This window comes from Anas platyrhynchos, chromosome 9 (genome assembly GCF_047663525.1).
Source record: "Anas platyrhynchos isolate ZD024472 breed Pekin duck chromosome 9, IASCAAS_PekinDuck_T2T, whole genome shotgun sequence".
Lineage (NCBI taxonomy): Eukaryota > Metazoa > Chordata > Aves > Anseriformes > Anatidae > Anas > Anas platyrhynchos.
Window position 1 is genome coordinate 3,584,778 of NC_092595.1, and position 22,296 is coordinate 3,607,073.

Genomic DNA, 22,296 nt, shown 5'->3' on the forward strand with positions numbered 1-22,296 from the left:
AGGCTTTACATTATTTGTGTAAGTGTGGGTTATGAATATATGACTAGATAATATATTGATTTCATATGAACAAATTGAGATATTATTTTCCAGCATATGAAAAATACAAAGTTATCAAGAAAATCAGTAACACAACACTTCAAAGTAGTTTAAGTTTTATTTTACTCTGCTTTTCTTTCTTCTTCCCTCCATCCTTATTCCTATTTAAGAACACGTTACAGACATGTTATAAATGCTGTGGAGAGTATTAGTCTTCAAATAGACCTTCTACATCCTAGCTGACACCACATATAAAGATACCTTCACAGCAAAATATTTTATAGACTTCTTTGATTCTGCCCTTCCCAAAGGTTATTTGTACATTTTAATTAGCTCAGATTTTTTTTTTTTTCTCACTGATTAGGCTGATTAGACAGATAGATAGTGAAATACAACTAAAATGAGGATATCAGAAAAGAAAAATATTGCTTTTAAATATGCTGATGTGCTATTGCAGCTGTTGAGGCTCACTGTGGCAGACAAGTACCCAGCATACCTATGAAGTACACCAAGTGAATAAAATTGGGAGATCCAGAATGAGCTCATGTTGGACATAAAGTTTACCCTTCTGTCACTTTTTCCAAAGCTTATCAGCAGTATGAGGAATATCCGGTAGATAGCCAATACACCACAGAATGACACAGCTCTCCATGCTATTATTAATAGCAGTAACTATGCTAATGTATGTAGTGAGCTAATGACTTGTGTTATAAACATGAAGTGGTGTATGAAGAGGGCTTTTTAATCCTAGGTACATTCAATTTTTAATTAGCCTGCTCAAAAATGACCATTTTTTTTGACTGCGTAGGATGAATTGTAGTCTTTGGAAATACTGTGGTAAAGATGTTTTTCCATTTAAAAGTCAGGAAATAATTGTGTTCTCTTAGAAACAACTGAAAAGATAATAAGCCAACATCTTTTGCAGAGTTTAGCTTTTCTGCAAAAATAAATCTTTGTGTGTATATGTGTGTGTGTGTGTGTGTGTGTGTGTGTAGGGATCCCATGTGGTCAAACTAACTGCCAAAAGAGACCACCCTCTGTTTCTTATCTAGATCTCTTCAGTATATTAAATTCAAGACGGAATTTTGGAAGCACTCATAATCACTAGAACAGAAAATAGATCCACTGAAAGCCTATTACTTGTACAGAAAGCTTCAGAATAATTTATTTATGAGATGGGTTGTTGCTTTTACATACTCCTTATGTTTATCAAATTTTTGACATTTATTCTTCCCAGATGGGCCAGTAAAAAGCAGCTATTTAAAGTATTATTGAAGCATACCGCTTGCAACCCCATCCAGAAGCAGAGAAATAGGAGAAAAAGGTATCCAAAGTTCTTTTTTAGGACTGTCTGATAGAGTCGGCTTGAGTGGGTAGAAAGTCATTGAGGAGACACCTACTTGTATGACAACTGAAGCCCATTTGACCATGTCAAAGAGCTGCATCCTTTACACCACATCACAATGTCCCTCTATAGTGAGGTTCTTCCCAGTCTTCTTTAGCAGGGCTTTCATGGCAGACTTCTGATGAGCTTGCTAGATTGATTAAGAACAGATTGATATTCTTCTAGATGTATAAAAGTTTATCCTTCATGTTCTAGTAAATATGGGCCTGTCCCTTGACTGCGAGACAACTCAGTGGACAAAAATATTCATAATTGGAGCTTACCTCCATTGCAGAGACTTGGTGAAGACAATTGGGTGCCTGAGCAGGGAAAGCTGTGAATGTATTACTTTGTAAATCTGTAGCTTGTTACTCCATGAAAAAAAGGATAGCAGAAGCACAAGTCTGTTTTTCTGGCTTATTTCACCTTTGCACTTGCAGAGAATGCAGATGATTTAAGTCTTCAATAGATAGTTTGAATACCCTCTTACTATGGCTTAGTCCTACAGATTTTGCCATAAAGAAGCAATGATTCAGGCTTTAATGAGCATCTTAAAACTTTTTGGTCTAACAAGCAAATATCATTTGGTGTGTCCAGCAAAGTTGTTATCTCTTTATATTTATGTCAATTAAATTATGTCTGAAGCAAGGTTTAAGTGCTGTGGCATTGCAGTTAAAGATCAAAAATGATTGTGTTTTGCATGGCAATGCTATAAACCACTGCTATTTCTACTAAAAAAAAAATAAAATAAAAAAATCCATTTTTCTATAACAGATTACATTGTATCTTTGAAGTGTGAATTTAAGCAGCTAGTGTTTATATGTACATCATTAATCTTCAGACTTTAATCTCTATAGTCCTATTTAACACACTGAAGCTTCAAAGGGTACGGATGCCTTATATTGTTTATTGAGATATGAGGTAAAATATAAATGAAAGATCTGGGGAATCAAAATTATATCCATAACGTTTTTTTTTCAGTCTGCATAAAATATTTAATGCTAGGTGTGTTAGAAAGCTACCTGTATACTTGCCTTGATGAACAGTAATACGGAAATACTGGAAAGGGTAAACATATTAATTAGAGCCTGCACATCTCTCCTTCTTGCTAGTGTAATCATTAAATTGATTTTTCCAGTCTGACATGTAATTGTTCCAGCGATGGAATCCTGCTTTCCACTCTCGTTCTGCTTCATCAATATTTCCTGTAAAACATGAAATGGGTTACACTAATCTAAATTTGAATCTCTTTATATGCTAATTGAAAAATAATTTTGATTATCAATGTCACTTGCTCTAAATATATTATAGGAAGGTCTTTTGTCTCTTTTTCTCAAGCCTGGAATGACAGAAATTCAGTGACTAACACTTTATCTTTAGATCGGGAAGGAAGGCCTGCAAAGATGTCATTCAGGCACACTTCCGGGTGATAAAGATGTTTATGTATGGGGTTGTTGCTTCTGGATAATATTCTGTCCATCAAACTTGTAATTTTAATGACACAAACCCTCTTTTTTGTGAAATCCTCAAAGTATTACTTTGGTTCAATATATTCCACAGTGAAGCCTACATACTGCCAAAAGTATAATGGCAATATTGCCATTAGTTTCAATGGATTACAATGGGTGGCCAGGATTTCACTGTACTTTGAAATAAATCTGCATGTTTAATGTGTAAGAGATACAAGTTCGGAGATGGGCACTGCAAGATATGCATAATGTCAATGTGAAATTTTCTTTTTTCTTTTTCATTCTAGCCCATACAAAGCATTTGCTGACTAATCCTGTGTCCCAAAGCAATATTTATTGCCAAATTTGTTATAGGTTTCAGAGCAGAGGGTGAGGATGAAAAGAATAATAAAAATATATCATTTTGCGAGGTTTCCAGAGTATCGTATGGACAAGGATCACTTCCTCCAGTCCCAGAAGGTAATTAACCCTAGAGAGCAATGAAGTGACCTTGCAGGAACAACACATACAACTACTAAAGGAAAGATAAAATATACAGGGTCCATTACATGCTGTGAGTTATTATTTTGGGTCAGTTGCAGACTTTTTCTTAAAGTTTAGAAACCATTTATGATCTATGATTGCCTGTATTCATTTTGCACCTAATTATCTCAGTATCCCATATTGACATAGCTTGCTTCCAAAAAAATGTGGTAATTGTGTTCATGAGATAACAGTTCCATGGTTTCTTTATGCTCTTTTGACTTTATGTTCTTCTGCTGCAATAGAGCATAGGCCCTTTTCCACCATAAAAACACCCTTTCCCCCTTTTTTATGATCTGCCAGCACTGCAAGTTTAGCTGGTTATGTGAAAATGAAATACTTTTGTGTTTTACACATCAGTAGAGAAAATATTCTGGAAAGAGAGTTAACAGATTCGGAGATTCAGTTTGGAGAAGCATCCAGTAATTTGGTTGCTTATCTGCAGTTCAGCTCAACATTTCCAAACCTTTTTGGTCTGGAAATCCAGATGGCAATTTAATGAGACTTTGAAATGAGATTTACATTACTTTGTTCCAGTGAGACCAGAAATAAAACCAAGATACTTTTTCTTGGGGAGGTTCTGTACATCTTTTGTAGCCAGAAGTGAAATTGTGAAGAACAAACATAGGAAGAAATATTAAAAAGTTAACCAAATTCCTCTCAGTTCAAAGAAGTAAATAAGCTTGGCTATATCGGAGTTCAAAGAAAACTTCAGGTCATTTAATTTTTTTTTTTCTGCTGGCCATAGTTGTGATTAACTCAAAGAGCATTTGTAAATGTTGGTAACAATAAAAGCATGTTTTGATTACTAAGCTATGCAGATATGATTCACAGAACTATAGGGAGAAGATATACACGTCATTTTACTTTCCTGACCCTCGGAACTCATCTTTGCATGTTTCTCAATTTAAAGAATTATCCAGGGTCTTAGAGCCAAATTTTAATTATATATATCAGATGGATTGGTAGTTTGATGTATGAACCATTACTGGTATTACTTGGAGAAAAATACCTAAACCTTATTTCTTGACTTATTCTGGATTATGGATTCCCAGTTTTATTTATACAGGTAAACCTTCCACTTATGAATTCAAAAAACTGTTCCTTCTTTAATTATTCAGGTTTAGAAGTGCTTGAAGTCTTAATGTGCAGAAAGTGTTTCTGCTCAAAGACGTTAGAAACTGGAATAGCTCTATCATACACACATCTTCAATAAAAGTCACTGGTCTAGAGTGTAAATTATGAGACATTTCAGTGTTTCTTAAGGATCATTGTGAAGAAGCAAGTGAACTAAAGAAAGCAGACAATGAGAAATTTAGACTAGCCACCATTATGAATCTAAAAGACAAAAAGGAGAAAGGAAAACACTGAAATAAGAACTTGGATTCCTATTTGTTTGCTTTTTTCAGTGATAAGATCCAAATTGAAGTCACAAGTCAATGCATCCCATTATCACTAACATCATCAATCTCTCTGAAGCAACCACCTATGACTTAGATGAGCTGACAGCTAGAAGGCAAAATAAAAAATAAAATAAAATAGAAAAAGATTAGGGAATTCAACTTGACTGATAATTATAGCTCAGAGTAGTGAGTGCTGCAATACTCTAGTAGTCAGCTACAGTGAAGTTATATGGAGTATTTAAGACAGTCCCAAACTTTGTACTAATACCAATTAGCCTAATACAGAATGTAGTGAAGTTTCCAAGGAGAAAAGGAGAGATTTCAGGCAGTGAATCATACCATAATGCTTAGAAAGGTCTCATATTAACAGAACAAAAAAACAACCAAACATAAAAAAAAGTTTTTTTTTTATTCTTCAGCAGTGTCAGCACAGACAGCTGGCATTTCTTTCCACATAGGCATACAGCCCTCAATTCAAAGGCATTATAGCGAAGTTAAATTTATCTCCATACCATCATTTGTTGCTCTGCTAGATATGCCAATAAAGTGCTAATCTTGAATTTATTTTTATAGTATTAACATTAAACTTGGGACAAAGGCCATGTAGCTGTTATGATACAGTATAATTAATAAGGGATGACAAATAGGAGTTATTATTTTTTTGTCCTCCTCAACAGCTCATAGATGCTGGTACCTGCAAATTTCTTGATTCATTAGTGCGATAAACACTAAGTTTATACTGTAGTCTCTCATGGTGATAGCTTCCACACAAGATTTCAGAAAGGAGAAAACAAATAAATAGTATCTCTACTTCAGTATCTTCATATTAAATGATCTTTAGTCACACACTCTGAATATCTTCTTCTTCTAAAAGGCAATAGCTCTACCTGGGAGGCAAAATATTGTAAGGGCTCTTCTCCCTCTTATGACCCAGGATGCAAGATGCTGGAGTGAGAAAGAATTAAGATTATAGAGGCAGATGGCTGCCATAGGCACACTGAGTAGGATTTTACTTTGTCAGTATCTGCACTACTATTGGTGAGGTTACTTTTGATTAATTCACTTTTCTGCATGCATAATGAGTGCAGCACATAGCCCCATGGAAATAGAAAACTAATTGTGATGATGGCTTTTCTAATTCATCATATTTTTAATAGTCTGAATACCCTGAGTGTTTAGCTCTATAGAATACAGATGCTGTTGAGAGGATCATAGCAAATTCAACAATTTGGGTTAGTACTAGTCAAGAGGTTGAACTTTTCTCTGTCTCCATATTTAAAATATTTTCAGAGTTTATGTGTTTACTATTTAATACAATGTATTTATATTAGCTATTTTGAAGTTTGATTTTTTTCTAGATGATATATGATGCCAAATAATATCTGGTACAATTATACCAAATAAAATGGAAATTTATGTACTATATGTATTAGATGGTAAAATAGCAATGGAACAGAAATGGAAGGCTTGGCTGCCTGCAGCTTTGTATAATCTAGAGGAAACTGGTATATAAATAGGTAGGGCTCTGGATGCATTAATAATTGTATTAAGGAGGTAGAGTCTTAACGTAGATGCTTTTATAATTAACATATGATTGCTCTAAAAGCTACTTAAGAGTCACTTACTGTTTACTGTCCCTCCAGTGTGTTTCTTTTAGAAGCAGTCATCAGAAACTGGTGTGGTGGTTGTCCCGGTGCTCGTGCCCTCGAATGAAACATTAAATGCTGGATGCTCCCGGCTTGTCTTTGGGTGACTGTGAATGGAGGGTATTCTAAGTGTGGTTAGCCCTTTTCAATAGGGTGGAAATTTGTGTGCAACTGTGTCAACCTGGAACTTAAGAGCCCACATAAGGCATATCTAGGTATGGGTTATCTGGGTTGTGATTCTTAAAAAGTTTAACCTGAAACCACAGGTTTGGACTTGTGTCTTCAGTTATACTCTTTCACATTGAAATTGAAGCAGAAGACATTGAGAAATCTTCTAAAATCATATAAAATACTGTGGAAATATAAAGGCTGGTATTATATGTGGCTGTTACTGTTAGTGTGTGAGTTTTTTATTTTATTTTTTATTAATTTTCTCAGCCCACAACCATGACTTTTTTTTTTTTTTTTTTTTTGAGGGGGGGCAAGGAATGAGGGAGGGTATCTATCAGGTTTTGTTGCTTGAGGAAAAGATCTAACCTCTAACCATAAATATTTTCTAATATTTTCCTCTCTAGTATATTTAAATGCTTCAGTCTTACCCAGTCTGCCATAGGAGCATGCTCACTCAGATGCTGGAATACATTTGGACCTGGCCATGACATATAGAGAAGACACTGAAGGCACAGCATGGCTTGTGCAATGAGTGGGTCACTGACTAAGCGAGTGGTTCACCAACAAGTGCATCCATGTCAAACCCTGACCACTTGGATCAATTAGAATTTCCCTTTCAATGTCTGCAAAATAAATCAGCTTGATTGCTTTCTTCAAGTTCTAAATGATGTAGTCCTATTTTGCCTATCTGAACGCAGCTTGAACTACAGATTGCAATAATGATGACAAAATTTCCTTGCATCTTGTTTTCTGTCATCTTATATCACGTTAAAGTAACCCTGCTCATCTAAGAATATTTCTATAGAAGAAGAGATTGTCCCTCAAAAGATAAAAAATACTTGTATTTATGGCACTCACTGTCCTGTCAGTTCTTTTGAGCATAAAAGGAAATGCAAAATACTATTTCCATGAAGAAAATTATTACAGTACAAAGTACTATATCATGATTGCAAGTAGAAATGTAAATGTTTCTTTGTCAGAATTATATAAGATAGTGTAGGAAACATATAAAATATAAAACCACAGTATTTTTGCTACAATATTTCAAGGACTGATAGATGTAGATACATAACAAAACGGCAGTACTTAACCATACTCTTGTTTTATTTCTAGGTTAGAATCCAAGCACAATGATTCTTTCATTTTTGTTAAGAATACACACGGTTAATTAACCATGTAGATTTATGTTGTAAAATTACTGAATATGGCAGATAAAGTGATGTATTTATGTCTCCCAGCAGATCCAGTGTTGCTTCATCATCTCTCACACCACAGGATCATGCAAAACAATTCTGCTGTCCTGACAAGATGTGTTGAACTATGTCTGGTGATGTGCTCTTTTCTGCTCTGGCGTGGAGCATTTGGTTATGCACAGTCCATTTTTAAGGCACACATTACTCAGTAGGGGTTCACAGCCAGATTAGAGAAATGTGTAAAATTGTTCAGTTCTCCTGGTTCAGCATAAAGGGATTGTCAGAAATGGAGAAACCTCCCTAAAATCCATCCATAATTTGGAATACCATGATTTTAAAATCACAGAATAGGCTTTATAAATTATTCATTTCACCTCCTGATTTTTCTTCTCTTGATTTAATTTAGAAACATCTCTTGAATTGAGAGAGGATAAAATTTGAGCCATAACACAATTATAGGTTCAAATTAGGAAGGAACAAATTATTTCAGAAAGAATCATCTGTGCACCATGAAAGTTTACATTTTTTTTTAAGACTAACATTCAAATTGAATCTTACAGAAAGCTTGTAAATTACTAATTAACCTTTAAAAAGTGTATCGTATTTTTGAAGTGAGACTTTTTTACTCCAAACTACAGATTGCATTTCCAGAGCTGCAAAATCACTTTAAAAAAGCAATTCCTTTTGAAGTCCAGAAGTACAAATGCTTAGTCTGTTTGGTGGGCTTTACAAAAACTGTGGCTTCAGGCTTCTCAAGAAAATCTATGTCATTGGAAGTTTTGTCCAACATCTGAAAATCTCATGGAAATAGAGCTACAAATAGAAATGTAAAGATTTAAACTGAACTACCACATCAATACCAAGTAGATGAGCCTTGTACAAAGCAGTTCAAATAAAAGTATCTATAAAACCATTTTTACCTGTCATTTCCAGAACTTTGGGAAAAAAAGTATTCCAGAATCGACACTGCTGAGAACGTAGCTTTGTCAGCACTTCTGAAGCATCAGTATTTAATGTTAAATATTTTTGTTCAGCACTGGTGAAGACTGGCCATCTTGTTCCATTAATCAGGGTCCCATTTGGATTTCTAAATGAAAAAGAGAAACATTTCATTTTGAATGAGAAATTATCACATCAGATGAGGATTTGTTGCTTAATTGGTTGGTTGGTTGGCTTTTAACTTAACAGTTAACAGCTTTCTATGTTAGCTTGGAATTACTTTTGTAAGTGACAGGAAAAAAAAAAAAAGAAAAAGAAGCAAAAATTGGTTTAAGTTCATAAGTTCATTATAAAAAATAAAAAAAGTAATATATAAGCATGATGGTTTATATTTTAAATCCTTTACCTAAGGAAGAAGTTAATAAACAAGTTAATATACATATAAAGTTAATATACAAGCTACACATGTTGAATTTGGAGATTCTCACAGAAGCTGTACATTATTGAGGGTGAGTTAAGAACAAGTAAATTACTTTGGGGGGTTGAGTGATTCATGTTTTAGTTTCAGTGATGCTGATCACTTCAGATAGACAAACAGATTGGACTAAATGACTCAGATGAAAAATACAAGTAAAGGTGCAGAAGTGTCTAAATTTTGGATCAGAGGTATCTATAGTGGGAGAGAAAAGAATTATTTCTCATTAAGAAGGAACAGTTCCTCTCTGAAGTGCACTGAGCTCCATTAGTGGAGTGCCAAACATGAACAGTATCAAATCTGCTGGAAACTGGGAAGAGCGACAGAGCACTTGGCTCTTTATAACACACACTCCACACATTAAAGGATCACAGCTGTTAGTATTAAAATAGTTGTGACAAATATTCATAATACAATAGAATTCGTAAGGTTGTAGGGAGAGACTGATTAACATTTAAAGGAACACACAGATCCAGTTTTTCCCTCCAAAAAGGACAACATGTAACACCTATAGGATTTATCTCCATGACTAGAGGAAAAAAAAAAAAAAAAGTTTAAGTGTGTAGAAGAACAAAATGCGGAATGTTGCATTAGGGATCAAATGAGACAGAATATGATTTTTAGAAAAAGTGCTCTGTGACTGTTTAAAAAATAAATCTATGTTAGCTCTGAAGAGGTTATAAGACAAATTAAGCATCTTATTTTAGTGCAAGCAGAACTCATTTTCTTTGCTAGAAGATGATATAAGGAATGGGTTTTAGAGCAGAAAAACAGTAGTTGGTGATCCTTGGCATGATAAATTAAGGAACAGTAGAAGCTGAGCTTATTTAGTTACTTCCATTTTGCTTTTCACCAGGAGTTCCCAGAAGGCAGTGGTCAGACAGGAGTCCAATATGTGTGAAGCCCACTTGAGTGATGCTTGCCAAGTATGAGAACAAAGTACTCGGCATAGGTGGGAGCAGTCAGAGCATGAGATTCAGCCATTGAAATAATATGGAAACCTCACAGTTCATGCAGAACAAGTCAAATATTTGGCCCATGTTTTAGCATTCTGCTTTACTCCAGATTCCTTAACACCACGTATCCACCACTTACAGAAACATCATCTTAGAGTAAGAGATTTAACATGCCATTCCCCAATTGGCTCACTTCTTTACTGATTTTTCTTTACTAATTTTGTTCTGATTAACTTATGGAACCCTTTTAACTGCACATTTCTTTGTGGTTCATGAAAACGATGACTTAAACAGAGCTGACTTGCACTTCAGTTCAAGATCAGAACGCTAATGGTGCTGTCAGTATTCATTTAACAGCTTTTATGCTATGAAATAAATCATGACATTCCACATTGTAATTTACAGGTGTGTGTGGGATTATACAATGACTACAGATGTATTTTACTAAAAATTATTGAAAGAAATATGAGAGCATTTTGAAATACGTGAACCTGCTGATTATGACATTCTTTCTGCATTTCCAGAATGCTTACTGTTCAAAGAAATGTCCAGTAATTTCCTTTTTAGCTCTGCTACTCAAAATTTCCAGAGTTAACATGCAGTTCTCAGATATAGCAAAGCAGAGAGATCACAGGAGTATCATTTTTAATTGGTAAGAACAAGTTATGATTATAACCTTGTTGTCCTATCACAATTACTTTTCATTCCTTCTTGCTAATAACTTCGTGATGAAAATTGCAGTGCACAGAAAAAAAAAAAAAAAAAAAAAAAAAAAGAAAAATTCAATGGTCTCTGGACCAAGCTCAAATTTTTATCTTTTTTTTTTTTTTTTTTTTTTTAATAATTAAAAAACCCCAAACAGAAAGGGACCCAATATACTCCACAACCCTATCTCTGAAATCGCATCATGCAGGGCTTGGGCCACACATCTTAGGATGGATCTTGTGCATTTACTTCTTCAAACACTAATATCATTTCTTAGACTTCTGTCCCTATCTGTAAGCTCTAGTTAGGGAAGACTTTCCTTTTGTTCAGAGAGAATGCAAGCTTCTTCAATGAATATTTTAAGAAGCAACTAGCTTATTTTCTATACACCTTTTATTGTGTGCAGGAGTGAGTCTTGACACAATTAAGTGCAATTATTTGAATTGCTCCTAGAGAAGAGAAGGAGAAAAGAACAACCTTGTGTTTAAACTTTGATGTAAACAGAATTTGTTTCAATATTTCTGTTATTCTTTCTTCTTTACATGTGCCCTGAAGTGTAGGCTGGATTTTCTCTACTTTCTGACAGTGGTACTGAAGTTCACTCAGTTATTTCACTAAGGTATGTGTTTAAGGCAGCCAAACTTATTTTCTCATTAACTTGAAAAACAGAGTACTTTGGGGGCTCAATCTCCACTAAAGTTGTTGTGTACTACCTTCACACATACATATGCTCCCACTGAAGTTCGTGAGCCTTATTTTAATCCTCTGCTTAGTGGAATTTGCTTGTTATTGTTTACTGTTACTAAGATCATACCCTCCCTCTTTGGGTATTGTACAGCCATAACTGTCAATAACATTCAATTCTCAAGACTCATTCCTAGTAAACATTCAAGATTTGACAAAGCAGGAGTGAAGAGGGTTTCAGAGGAGCTTATTCACTGATAATTTCTGGATATTTTATGTTCTTATTCAAAAACCTCAGAAAGAGAATGTTAATTTGGTGCAGATTGAATCCAATAACCTGAACAGAGTTCTGTTAATCATAATAAACATACCCGCATTACCATTCTCATTAATATGATCAATATAGCCTGGAAAACCATACTAATTTACTGAATATTTGTTAATATTGACATGTCAGGCAGAACATAATATTCAGTATTACAGATGGCTTATCAAACACATACAGAAAAAATTAATTCAATACCTAACTAGTTTTTTATTATTATTATTTTGTAAACACATATAATATAATGTCTCTGTAAAATACAGTTTTTATTTTGGGGAGTGAACTTTGAATTGTTTTCACCCTGCTGTGGTATCACCATTTAACAGAGTGCTTCCTTTGTACGGTTACATTATACTTTGATATAGTCCATAAAGAAAAAAAAATAAAAAATAAAAATCTGTGCTAGCTGTCTTGGAAAATGGTTTAGGCATAATTTACCTTCTTAATGAGTGTTGTAAACACTAACTGCACCACATGCTAGCTTAGATTGTCCCAGGCTTTCACTCTATTCCTATTTGGCTGCTCTGTTTGTAAAAGGATCAGGTTAATACCTTGTGTGTTTCTCTAGAGAAAACAACAACTAAACAACAACAACAAAAACATCCTTTTAGCTATCTAACATGGATGAATTATATCAACCCAACCTCACTAAGAGATTCAGAAGCTGAAACACAGCTCTGCCTGCAGTCCCTGGTAGCCCCTTCCTCCAGATAGGCCTGCCTGGAAGACCACAGACAAATACTGCTTCTGCCTGGCTGCAGCTGTTCATAGAGATATTGCTCCCTGAGAGGAAGCACATACTAATTTCCCCTGAGCAGCATGTTATTGCTCTTAATTGTCTCTTCAGTTGCTGCTGGCTTCCATCCGACCCTCTCTGAGATGAGCGCAGCAAGCTCGCTTGCCTCCAGTTCACCCCGTAGAGAATATCCCATTCCTCCCTGATCTATGAAGCAGTGGGAAGGTGGCTTCTCCATGCACAGCTTACCTCTCTGCTGCTCTCATCAGAGTAGCAGCAACCACCCCAGCCAAAGACAGCGCACAGTGAGACAATTTCCTCCTCGGTGCCTTCTGCAGGTTACCACCACACTGACATTCTGCTGGCATGTGTCTCGTTAGCTGAATGAGCTGCCCGCTGAGATTAATGAAAGGTTATGGTAATGCCGCTGCACCCTCTGCTTCCCCTGTGCAGTAAGAATTGAAATCAAATGGAGACCTGTTCCTGCTAGGTGCAACTTTATTGACTTCACCAGGGTTGTATCTGCTGATGCTCGCTCTCAATTTTGCCCTCTTTTCTTTTAAACAGTTGGTTTAAAAGGAGGAGAGAGTGAATGTGAATCATTTTTATTAGCTTTCATGGCTCCTTGCAGCTATCAGGCAGTACTGGCAATCAGCTGTTTTTCATGGCGTGCCATTTTACACTGTGTTACCATGGGCACAAGATAACAGGGAGGGGGATCTGCCTCCCAGATAACTGGGAATGCCACAGCAGCAGTAACCCTGACTCTCATGCATTTTCTACAGTGGCATAACAAAGTCTTTAAGAATTATGGAAATAGTCAGTTCAGCACCACGTAAGAAAAACACTGCCACTGTTTCACCCTAGGGCAGCTCTGGGAAGGGGAATGCTTCAGCATATCTTTACTGCCAACAGAAAGAGTTGATGAAATCTCATGCAGATGTACCCGAGGTAGCTTCTCAGCAGCCACATGGACAGCAGCACAGACAAGGCAGCAGCATGGTTTCCACTCCTACATGCCCTTGTGCAACAGCCCAGCACAGGTATAAAACCTAATAGTAGTGAATTAAATTAAAAATATACTTTGAGTTTGCACTTGTAGAAGTACACAACTAAAAGATTTTTCTGTACCATTGTAAATTTTGGTTGTTTTCTTCTAATGCATTTTCTGCCAAGTAAAGAGAAGTAAGATAGCACAAGGCAGAGAAATTTAAGGTACAAAATGAGTAAAAGGATAAGGAAACATCAACTGGGCTATAGTGTTAACTGCTGATATCCATGAGTAAGGGGTGGGAAGAAAAGTCAAAGTGTTTCTAACCGAAACAAGGTTCCCACCTAACAAATGATATCACAGACTAAGCTGTAATGGCACCATGAGTAAACAAATCCGTTTCATAATAATGAAATTATTATTATTATTATTATTATTATTATTATTATTATTATTATTATTATTATTATTATTATTAAAATAATTATTATTATTAAAATTAAAAATTATTATTATTAAAATTATTGTTATTAAAATTATTATTATTAAAATTATTAAAATATAATAATAATAATAATAATAATAATAATAATAATAATAATAATAATAATAATAATAATAATAATAATAATAATAATAATAATAATATTTTTAATGATAGTGTGGTAAGGGCTCCTGGATAAGATCAGCATGTGATAGGTCCCCACCAAAGCTCTGGCCTCCAACTCATTGCTCTTCCAAGGGATGGGCTATGGCAAATGTTTTTCTGTAATGGGGACGAAGCATGACTCCCTCCTGCCCATGCCTCAGTCAACGAGTGATCTCATTGAGGATATCATACATTTTGAAGAAAGGCCATGAGATTTGTATCCTAAAAATATATCTTAGTTTTACGACTGATTTATTAATGGTTACGCTGTGTAGAACTCCTCCATTAATCACGTTGGCACTAAACAAAGCACCCAAACAAATACCTTTCAGTACTTAGCATTTGAAACAAATAGATGGGTTTTTTTTGTTTTGTTTTGTTTTGTTTTGTTTTTTTTTGTTTTGTTTTTTTTTCCTCCATCCTGGAAGAGAACATGTTGTTGTTTTCCTTCCTTTCACTCTTTTTCACTCCTAATTAGCTGGCAAGCATCAGAGGTGCACCAGGCTGCTGGGCTGCCCACGTGCTCATGGAGCTCAGGGTCGAGGGGCAGGAAGTGTTTCCAGCATTAGTCAGGCAAATGTCTCCAGATATCTCACATAATTTCCAAAGGCCATAATGCATGATATTTATACCTGTGTTCATTTTCTTGTCGCAACACAACCGCTGCCAGGTTAACAGCAACTCGGGGTGGTGGTGTAGTCCCCAGAGGGATGGTGGTGGAATAGTCTGTGTAAGGCCTTGCTCCTCACCTAGCGCTGGGAGTTTAACAGATACTTTCCAGCCCAGTCTTATTAAAAAGACGAGCAGCTTACTGTTAAGTGCTTGCTGAATCTTCTCAAACCTTCAAACAATTTGGCTTAACGCCGGTGTCTTCATACCATACTGTTAGTTTCAGATGGCTCGCTGTTAACTAGACACCAGAGAGGGTCACAGCATTAACAACTCAAAAACCTGAGGAACAGGCCTACCTATTGTAAAAAGAAAATTAACCTGTTCTGGAAACTATCCTTAGAGAAGTTAGCATGGGAAAGGATGAAAAGCATCTGTAAAACCTGTAAAAAAAATTCTAACTGTAAAAACATCCCCTGAAGCTCAGACTGTTGCATAAACTTTCCATTCAGCAATTGAAGGCTATATAAATCCAAAAGGCTCTCACTGTGTGAATACGTAGATTGCATCTGATGCAAATAACATCACCAGTTGGGGCCACATATGTACGATTCAGTATAATGAACTTACTTTCAGATTTTTTAAATTCAGACAGCTATTCAGAACATTTTCCCAAGTCAGCTAATCATTTACTATCCACTAAGAGGACTTGATGGACTCCCTGGACAAAATCTCAGTATTGTGCCAAAATATTTTACACTAAAATGTACTCTTTGAGGCTTTCTGCTATTAGAAACTGCAAAGCAAAGACAAGATGACAGAGGCACTTTCCTGTTCATTATCTAAAGTTTACAGATTGGCTCATTTAGAATAACAAGGCAAGGGGAAGTGTCACTCCTAAATAAGTGAGTTGGAAAGCTGACATGCTATCACTTCATGAATACATACATTAGTTTTGATGTTGGTTGGTACATAATACTGCATAACAAGTTACCTTGCTAGTTTTTATTTAATTGAGGCAGCTCTCCAGGGTATTCCTTAATATCAGCTAATCACTAACCATCCTATCTATTGAACTGATGGAACCTCTGCAAATGTCCTGCCAGGCTTAATATTTTATTTTTAAATATCCTCTTAAGGTCTTTATCCTTTTAGACTAATGGGAAAGACAACAACTATCTAATCTATCAGCTGAAAGGTCTGAGTGGTGCCATTTATAATAACCAAGCTCTAAAATCTACCATACTGAAAGGTGACAACTCAGACAGGGCTATTGTCAGCCTGTGGAATACTGGGTGATTGGAAAGCATTCACAATTATCTGTTTTATACACTAAGCTTCTTTGCAGCCTCATAGCCTCAGCAATCTCAAGGTGTCAGGCCTGTGCTCTTCAGGCACTACGAAGAATAGGGGAGTTTGGAAAATAAATAAATCCTGATTGCATTTTAAAACATTGATTTGTTTATTAGAATTTAATCCTTGCAAGAAAATAGTAACCAGCTTCTGAAAATCTGTAGTAATTAAAACTTTGTTATTTAATAGTTCCTTAACATTACTTGAAAATCATTGGTCCCGATTATGTGATTGTTGAGCCCTACTCAGATTCCCACGGTACTGAATGAAAGGACTCAGATGATTAAGTATTACAAGTTTGAGAGAGGTTGCGGGGTTGAATCCTTCAAATTGCTTTTCTCAAGCAGTTGTTTATGGAAAGTTCATTATTTTTTGTTGTTCTCAGCTCTCACTCACAGATTACAAACATGAGTTCATTATCTAGTGACTATAAAGTGCCTTCGAGTCACAGCAAAAGGAAACTGCTTTGCAAGTAATATTGAAGATAAACATTATTTCTTCTGCTGATCCTTGAAGAAACCTGTAGAATCCAGCTGGCATGCTTTTTAACTGACAGAAATTGGAGGAGGACCTTTGCAGCTAGGCTTTCTTACATCTTCACAGGCTAAATAAAGCTCAGGATATTCCTTCCAGATTCCAGCTTGGTGACAGCCATGGTGTGTTTAAATCTTAAACTATAATTTGTCCTGGTATGCATTATTACAGATGATATCGGTTTCAGGAAATGAAGCAACAAGCTGTTGCTTCTTTTTTGGTCTTATTGTGTTCTGCTCAAAACAGACTCATGAAGCACACATCCAATTTAAATTCTTCTTGCTTGCGCATGTCTTCATGCTTATTTGTGAATTCCTGCTATATATAAAGGATTGACAAGGAAGGAAGGTCTTGAGATATTGGCCATAGATAATGTAGTATTTGAGACATTTAGATCCGGGATCTTCTGTCTTAGCTCTTTGGGCATGCTGGCAATGCATTTAGGAGCTCAGTCCCTCAAATCCCTGGCTCCAGGATTGGACTCTGCTCTGGTATCAGCAGTAATAATAAGTCAGGTCAGCCGAGCCAGAGTTAATAAGCCCTTCAGACACCAGCAGAGTATTTCCAACCTCCTGGGCCCACGCTAGCACCCCTGCACGTAGGTATCCTGCATCGTGAAAATGTTCCAGCAAAGCTTGGTGCTATTTCAGGAACCGCTGCCCCAAACTCTGCTGTCTTTATAGCATGTGATGAGATGTGATTATTATACAAGGTCTGGAACAGTAGTCCTACTGCTCTGCCTAAGAGTTACCTGTGCTAGAAACTTGAAAGTGAGGTAAAATGTCTTTTCCTGAGCAACTGTGAAGATAAACCTGAACAGGCATTTCTCTAAATTTAGCTTGAATCATACTGATTTAAATGAGCACACTGTTGTCCTGATATCCTCTGAGTCCCTCTGAGTGAGAGCTGTCAGACCTGTGTTTCCTGGCTTCTCAGCAAGTCTCTACTACAGTCCTAAACCCATGACATTCAGAGACCCAACAGTATCTTGGATGGTATATCCCAAATGCATGCATGTTCTGCAGAGTTTTAATGAGGGTGTAAGGAAGAGACTGAGAATGTTGAGAGCATTATTTCTGGCCAAAGGAAAGAAAGGAAAGTCTGGAAATGACCACAGAATACATTGACTACATCTTCAATGTAGTTGCATTGTCAAGAAGAAAAAAATATTTGAAGTTAAATTGAATTCAGGAGAATGGGTGAAATTTTGGAAACAATGTGGAAATAGTTTCAAAATACAAAAAGTATGGTTTATTCTGACTTTTAAGAAATATTTATCACTCACTCTAGCTAACAATCCCCTTATATTGTATATGATAAGTACCTAATATGACATACCTATATAATATAACCATAGTCCTTTATACTTCTTCGGTTGTGTATTGAGATAAAGCAGTAAAGATTTTTTCAGAAGTACTTTATTCCTTGTGCTTAACATGCCTTACATCTGATTTATTATTTTGTATGGTGTTTGAAGACCAGTTCAACACTTTTTGACTTAGGGGCTGACCCAAAACCACATAAATGGAAGAGATTTATTTTCAGAAAGCTCTGGATCAGATCCCAGCATGAGAAATACCTGCAGTTCTTTACAAAAGAAGCTTCTCTCCTTCTGGACAGCTTACTATGATGATTTCATACCTTCTCCAAGACTCCAAGTTCTAGAGCGAATATTCACAGTTCATGTTTATGTCATTTCTGACTAGGCATGAGAGGTACCACTACAACTTCAGCTTTTTTAATTCTAAATGAATTTTTTTAACTTTTTTTTTTTTTTTTTTTTTTTTTTTAATGTCCCCACCAGGTGTTTTCTAAGACTTTGATGACCTTTCCTACAATATCAATTTCAGCTTTCACAGACCACTTTTCAAATATGCTATTTTTTTTTACTCTTGGCTACAGCAGGGACTCAGATGAAACAATATTTTTTAGTTTTTCTTGTAGAAGTTGAAGGGGAGGGCTATTTGGAAATAGAAGAATATGCTGAATCCTACTAGGACTTTGAAGAAGGAAGTCATTTCCACCAAAGGTAAATAAGAGAATAAGTAGACAGAAATGGACATGGCACTTGCCCTTTTAGTTGTGCACTAAAACTGGTATATCTCCTGTACACTCTTACTTCTCCTTCTCATGGCATGGGAAAACTTGAACTTACATAGTATTTTAACCAGAATTGCTCCCTGGGACAAATCTAAAGAAACTGCATCAAAGGAGAGAAAAATGTTTTTATTTCCATTGAACTATTAATACTGTGTTTAAAATTCCCAGTGGCTTTGGTAAAATTTGTCAGCCCCATTGGTTGTAAGGAAGAGTAAATGCTGTACTTATATGTATATGATTGCTGTTTTCATCTCTCACTCTCCTTGCCATTAATAGAGTTCATTCCCAGACACACGGAAATTGTTCGATAAACAGACTTGATGCTTTTCTTATCTCTAAAGACTACATTTTCAATACAGGCTGTGTAGTGGATGTTATTCTACAATATAATATTTGAGATCTGTTTTCAATTGTAATTGCCTTAATCATGATTTCTTTTCAAGATGGATACTCCACATAGCCCTGAACCAAGTAAAATCATCTAGATTCATTGTGTCCTGATGGACTTGATCATAGTAACATTTTTCTTGATATTTTCCACTACTACCACTATTTTATTTCTGTAAATGGTAGGAAAAGCATGAGTCACAAACTTCAACTGCCATGAAATCTGGGTCAAATTGAAGAGTCCTATATATGAAACCTTCAGACAATTTTCAGTAGCATGTATATGTGTTGTTTCATCTGAAACTGAACTACTGATACTTCATTATGGAAAGTGTAAAAAAAAAAAAAAAGAAGTAATAGTATTCACAAGCCCACCATTAGGCTATCTAAGAATAAAATAGAAAAATATATGATAAAATTATTTTCATATGTGTGTTATAAATTTGCTGTAGATTTGACATCTACACATTGAGATGTATATCTTTTCACGTTCAACACATTCATATTATGTCCCGGCATTATAACATCCTCCAAATCTGATTTAAACTACATTCTGGCACCAAACGGGAGATGTCCAAATAGAAACTTTTGGACTGAGAATCATGAAAGTCATGATCTCAAAAAGAAATAGTATGTGAAGAGGGGAGGATATCTGATAGTTAAAGTTCTTCTCTTTAAAATTGAGAGTGCTTTTGTGGAATTATAGTATGCACACTACTTCATACCTAGGAAAAAAAAAAAAGTAACTTTTTAAACCTCTGAGAATTTCCGATTGTAGAAAAATTCACTTATTCCTTGAGAAAAACACAGTAAATACCATTCATGAGAGACAGATACTTAACACTTCATTAGTTAAAATAAAAATCACAAAACAGCAGCTCCAATACGGACAAAATAGTAATAATGTTAAATAATAATAATAATAATAATAATAATAATAATAATAATAATAATATCTCTCTGGTGTAAATTTGAGGCAACACTCCTTGTAGATTGTATTGTGTGAAAATAGGAACTTGTTTTATGTTCCCTCAAAGAAAGGTAGAGAATACAGATGTAGACCAGGGATGTCTGGGAAGGAAAATGATGGCAGCAGATTTAATTTTACATCTGTACTAGCATATAATTTTGTAACATCATTAACTTTGAGCATGAAATGTCTGATTTCTACATATGTAGCTTCTAGAACAGTGGGGAGGGAAGATCACAAATCCTCTGACTACATTGCTAACTACTTTTACCCACAACTGACTACTCTTGCAGTTGATCGAAAAAAAATTAAACATTATATCAAACTACCTTTGAAAATATGGTGTTAGGTAACCTCTGCTGCTCCTCATTTCCTCTTTTCTCCCCTTTGCCACTTCCCTGAAACAAGCCAATCTCTTGTGTTGGGTAGTAAATTAAAATTTGTACTGAAAGCTTTCCATTCCTCATGTGAAATTCCTCAGTAGGACTTCAGATTAATGTTCCAGAGCCACTTGGAAAAATGGGGTTTGCAGACCTTTCAAACTTCAATTTCTGTCTTTTGATGATGAAACAAGGACTAAGCTGTAGAAAAGCAGCACAGAAAAAGTGTCCTAAAAAGAGGGTTAACTGTGGGTGAACGCTAATTAGAACTTCACAGTGATTTCTGCAATCATTCAGTTACATGTACACAACTATGATTTAGGGAAAGTAATCTCTAGTCCTAGATAATGTCTGAAACGTATTGCTTTGTGTCTTTCCTGGTTCATCTAGCCTCTTGCATCTGTTAGCATTTACCTTTCTTATTTTCCCATCTTCTTTACTTATATATTTTCCAACAAATGCTAATTTCCACCCAGGGTTTTTATTTCCAACCCCAAATTGAGGGTAGAAAGCATGCCATAATTTTATTCTAACCATTGAGGCACAGTTGTACCTCTTCATCCCTCTCCCTTCCCAAAAAATATTCCTGGGTAGGCTTCCTGTAGGGTTTGGGGCACAACAGAGAAGCAGGTCTGGTAGAGGTTCTCCTACTCATCTCTTTGTCGCAAGAGTAGGAATAAGTCCCATCTGAAATGTGGCTTTTTCCCTCTCTTCTTGTTCAGGGAAGCCTGAAGGCAGCCCAGCTGCCTAGCCTAGTCTGTTCAAAGGCAGCCTAGCTCTACAAAAGCCCACCTCAAAGAGATTCCCATTATCATTTTTTCTCTCCTGCCTGTATGTTTATGTTTGTGTGTCTCTGCCCACATCTCCAGACACAGGATGTTCACCTTCTTCAGTCTCAGGACTGTGGATTAGCACTGGTGGTTTTGATCCTGCAGACCTTGTCAGTATTTAAAAAGTATCTACCGTCTTTTCAAGCTGTGATTTTCACTTTGATAACTGAGCACATGACGAAACTGATTTATTGCCCCTGCAATTTATCTTTGAGTTAGAGAGCTACATTAGTAATCATTTTAGGAGTCTCAGATACACAAAGGTATTCGGGTGGATAAGTCCTAATGAAGTCATCTTAAAATCCTAGACTAATACAGCTTTCTATACAAAGCAAAAAATCTTATAGCAGCAGATTTATTTATTTATTTTTAATTGAAATCCACCGAATAAATCATGAGGCTTTTTAGGTCTTCCATCATCAGGAAGAGATTCTTTACCTACTGCTCCATTCCTGACAATTGCATTACAGCTTACCCTTTACTATAATGAATTGCCAGTGCTATATCCAAGGCAAAGCTTTGTGTTATAGTTTTAGGTTTTAGTTTTATGCCTCATTCAATTACTCCTACAATATTTGGACATTTCCTTAATAGACGTTCTCATCTTGTGTTTGAAAATAATGATTTGACTCATCTTTTGTAGAGAACAAAATCTGTACGGATGGAATTGCATTTGCTGCACATATGGAAAGCAACAAGACATCTTTGTGTAATTTTGCAATATTTGCAATAATACTAAACCAATCTAAACGATTTGTATCCCAGGCCTATTTTCAAAAGATGATTGAATCAAATATTCCTGTTTTCAGTTTTGAAATTCAATGACAGCTTGTCAGCTTGCAAGCC

General features: G+C 35.7%; 1 protein-coding gene across 6 annotated transcripts in view; it reads right to left on the bottom strand.

Moving 5' to 3' along the window:
- Nucleotides 1–1,175: 1,175 nt before the first annotated feature.
- BCHE (butyrylcholinesterase) overlaps nucleotides 1,176–22,296 on the bottom strand; it is a 53,563-nt gene continuing 32,442 nt past the window's right edge. For 4 of the 6 annotated variants that reach the window (XM_072042355.1, XM_072042356.1, XM_072042354.1 and 1 more), the window contains exons 3-4: nucleotides 8,748–8,914; nucleotides 1,176–2,628 (exon numbers count right to left, since the gene is read on the bottom strand). In XM_072042355.1, the coding sequence (XP_071898456.1) occupies nucleotides 2,501–2,628; nucleotides 8,748–8,914 (295 nt within the window). In that variant the 3' untranslated portion in view covers nucleotides 1,176–2,500. Of the gene's footprint in view, nucleotides 2,629–6,442; nucleotides 6,571–7,719; nucleotides 8,641–8,747; nucleotides 8,915–22,296 lie in introns of those variants that run through there. The other 2 variants (XM_072042353.1, XM_072042357.1) reach the window with 2 other exon arrangements.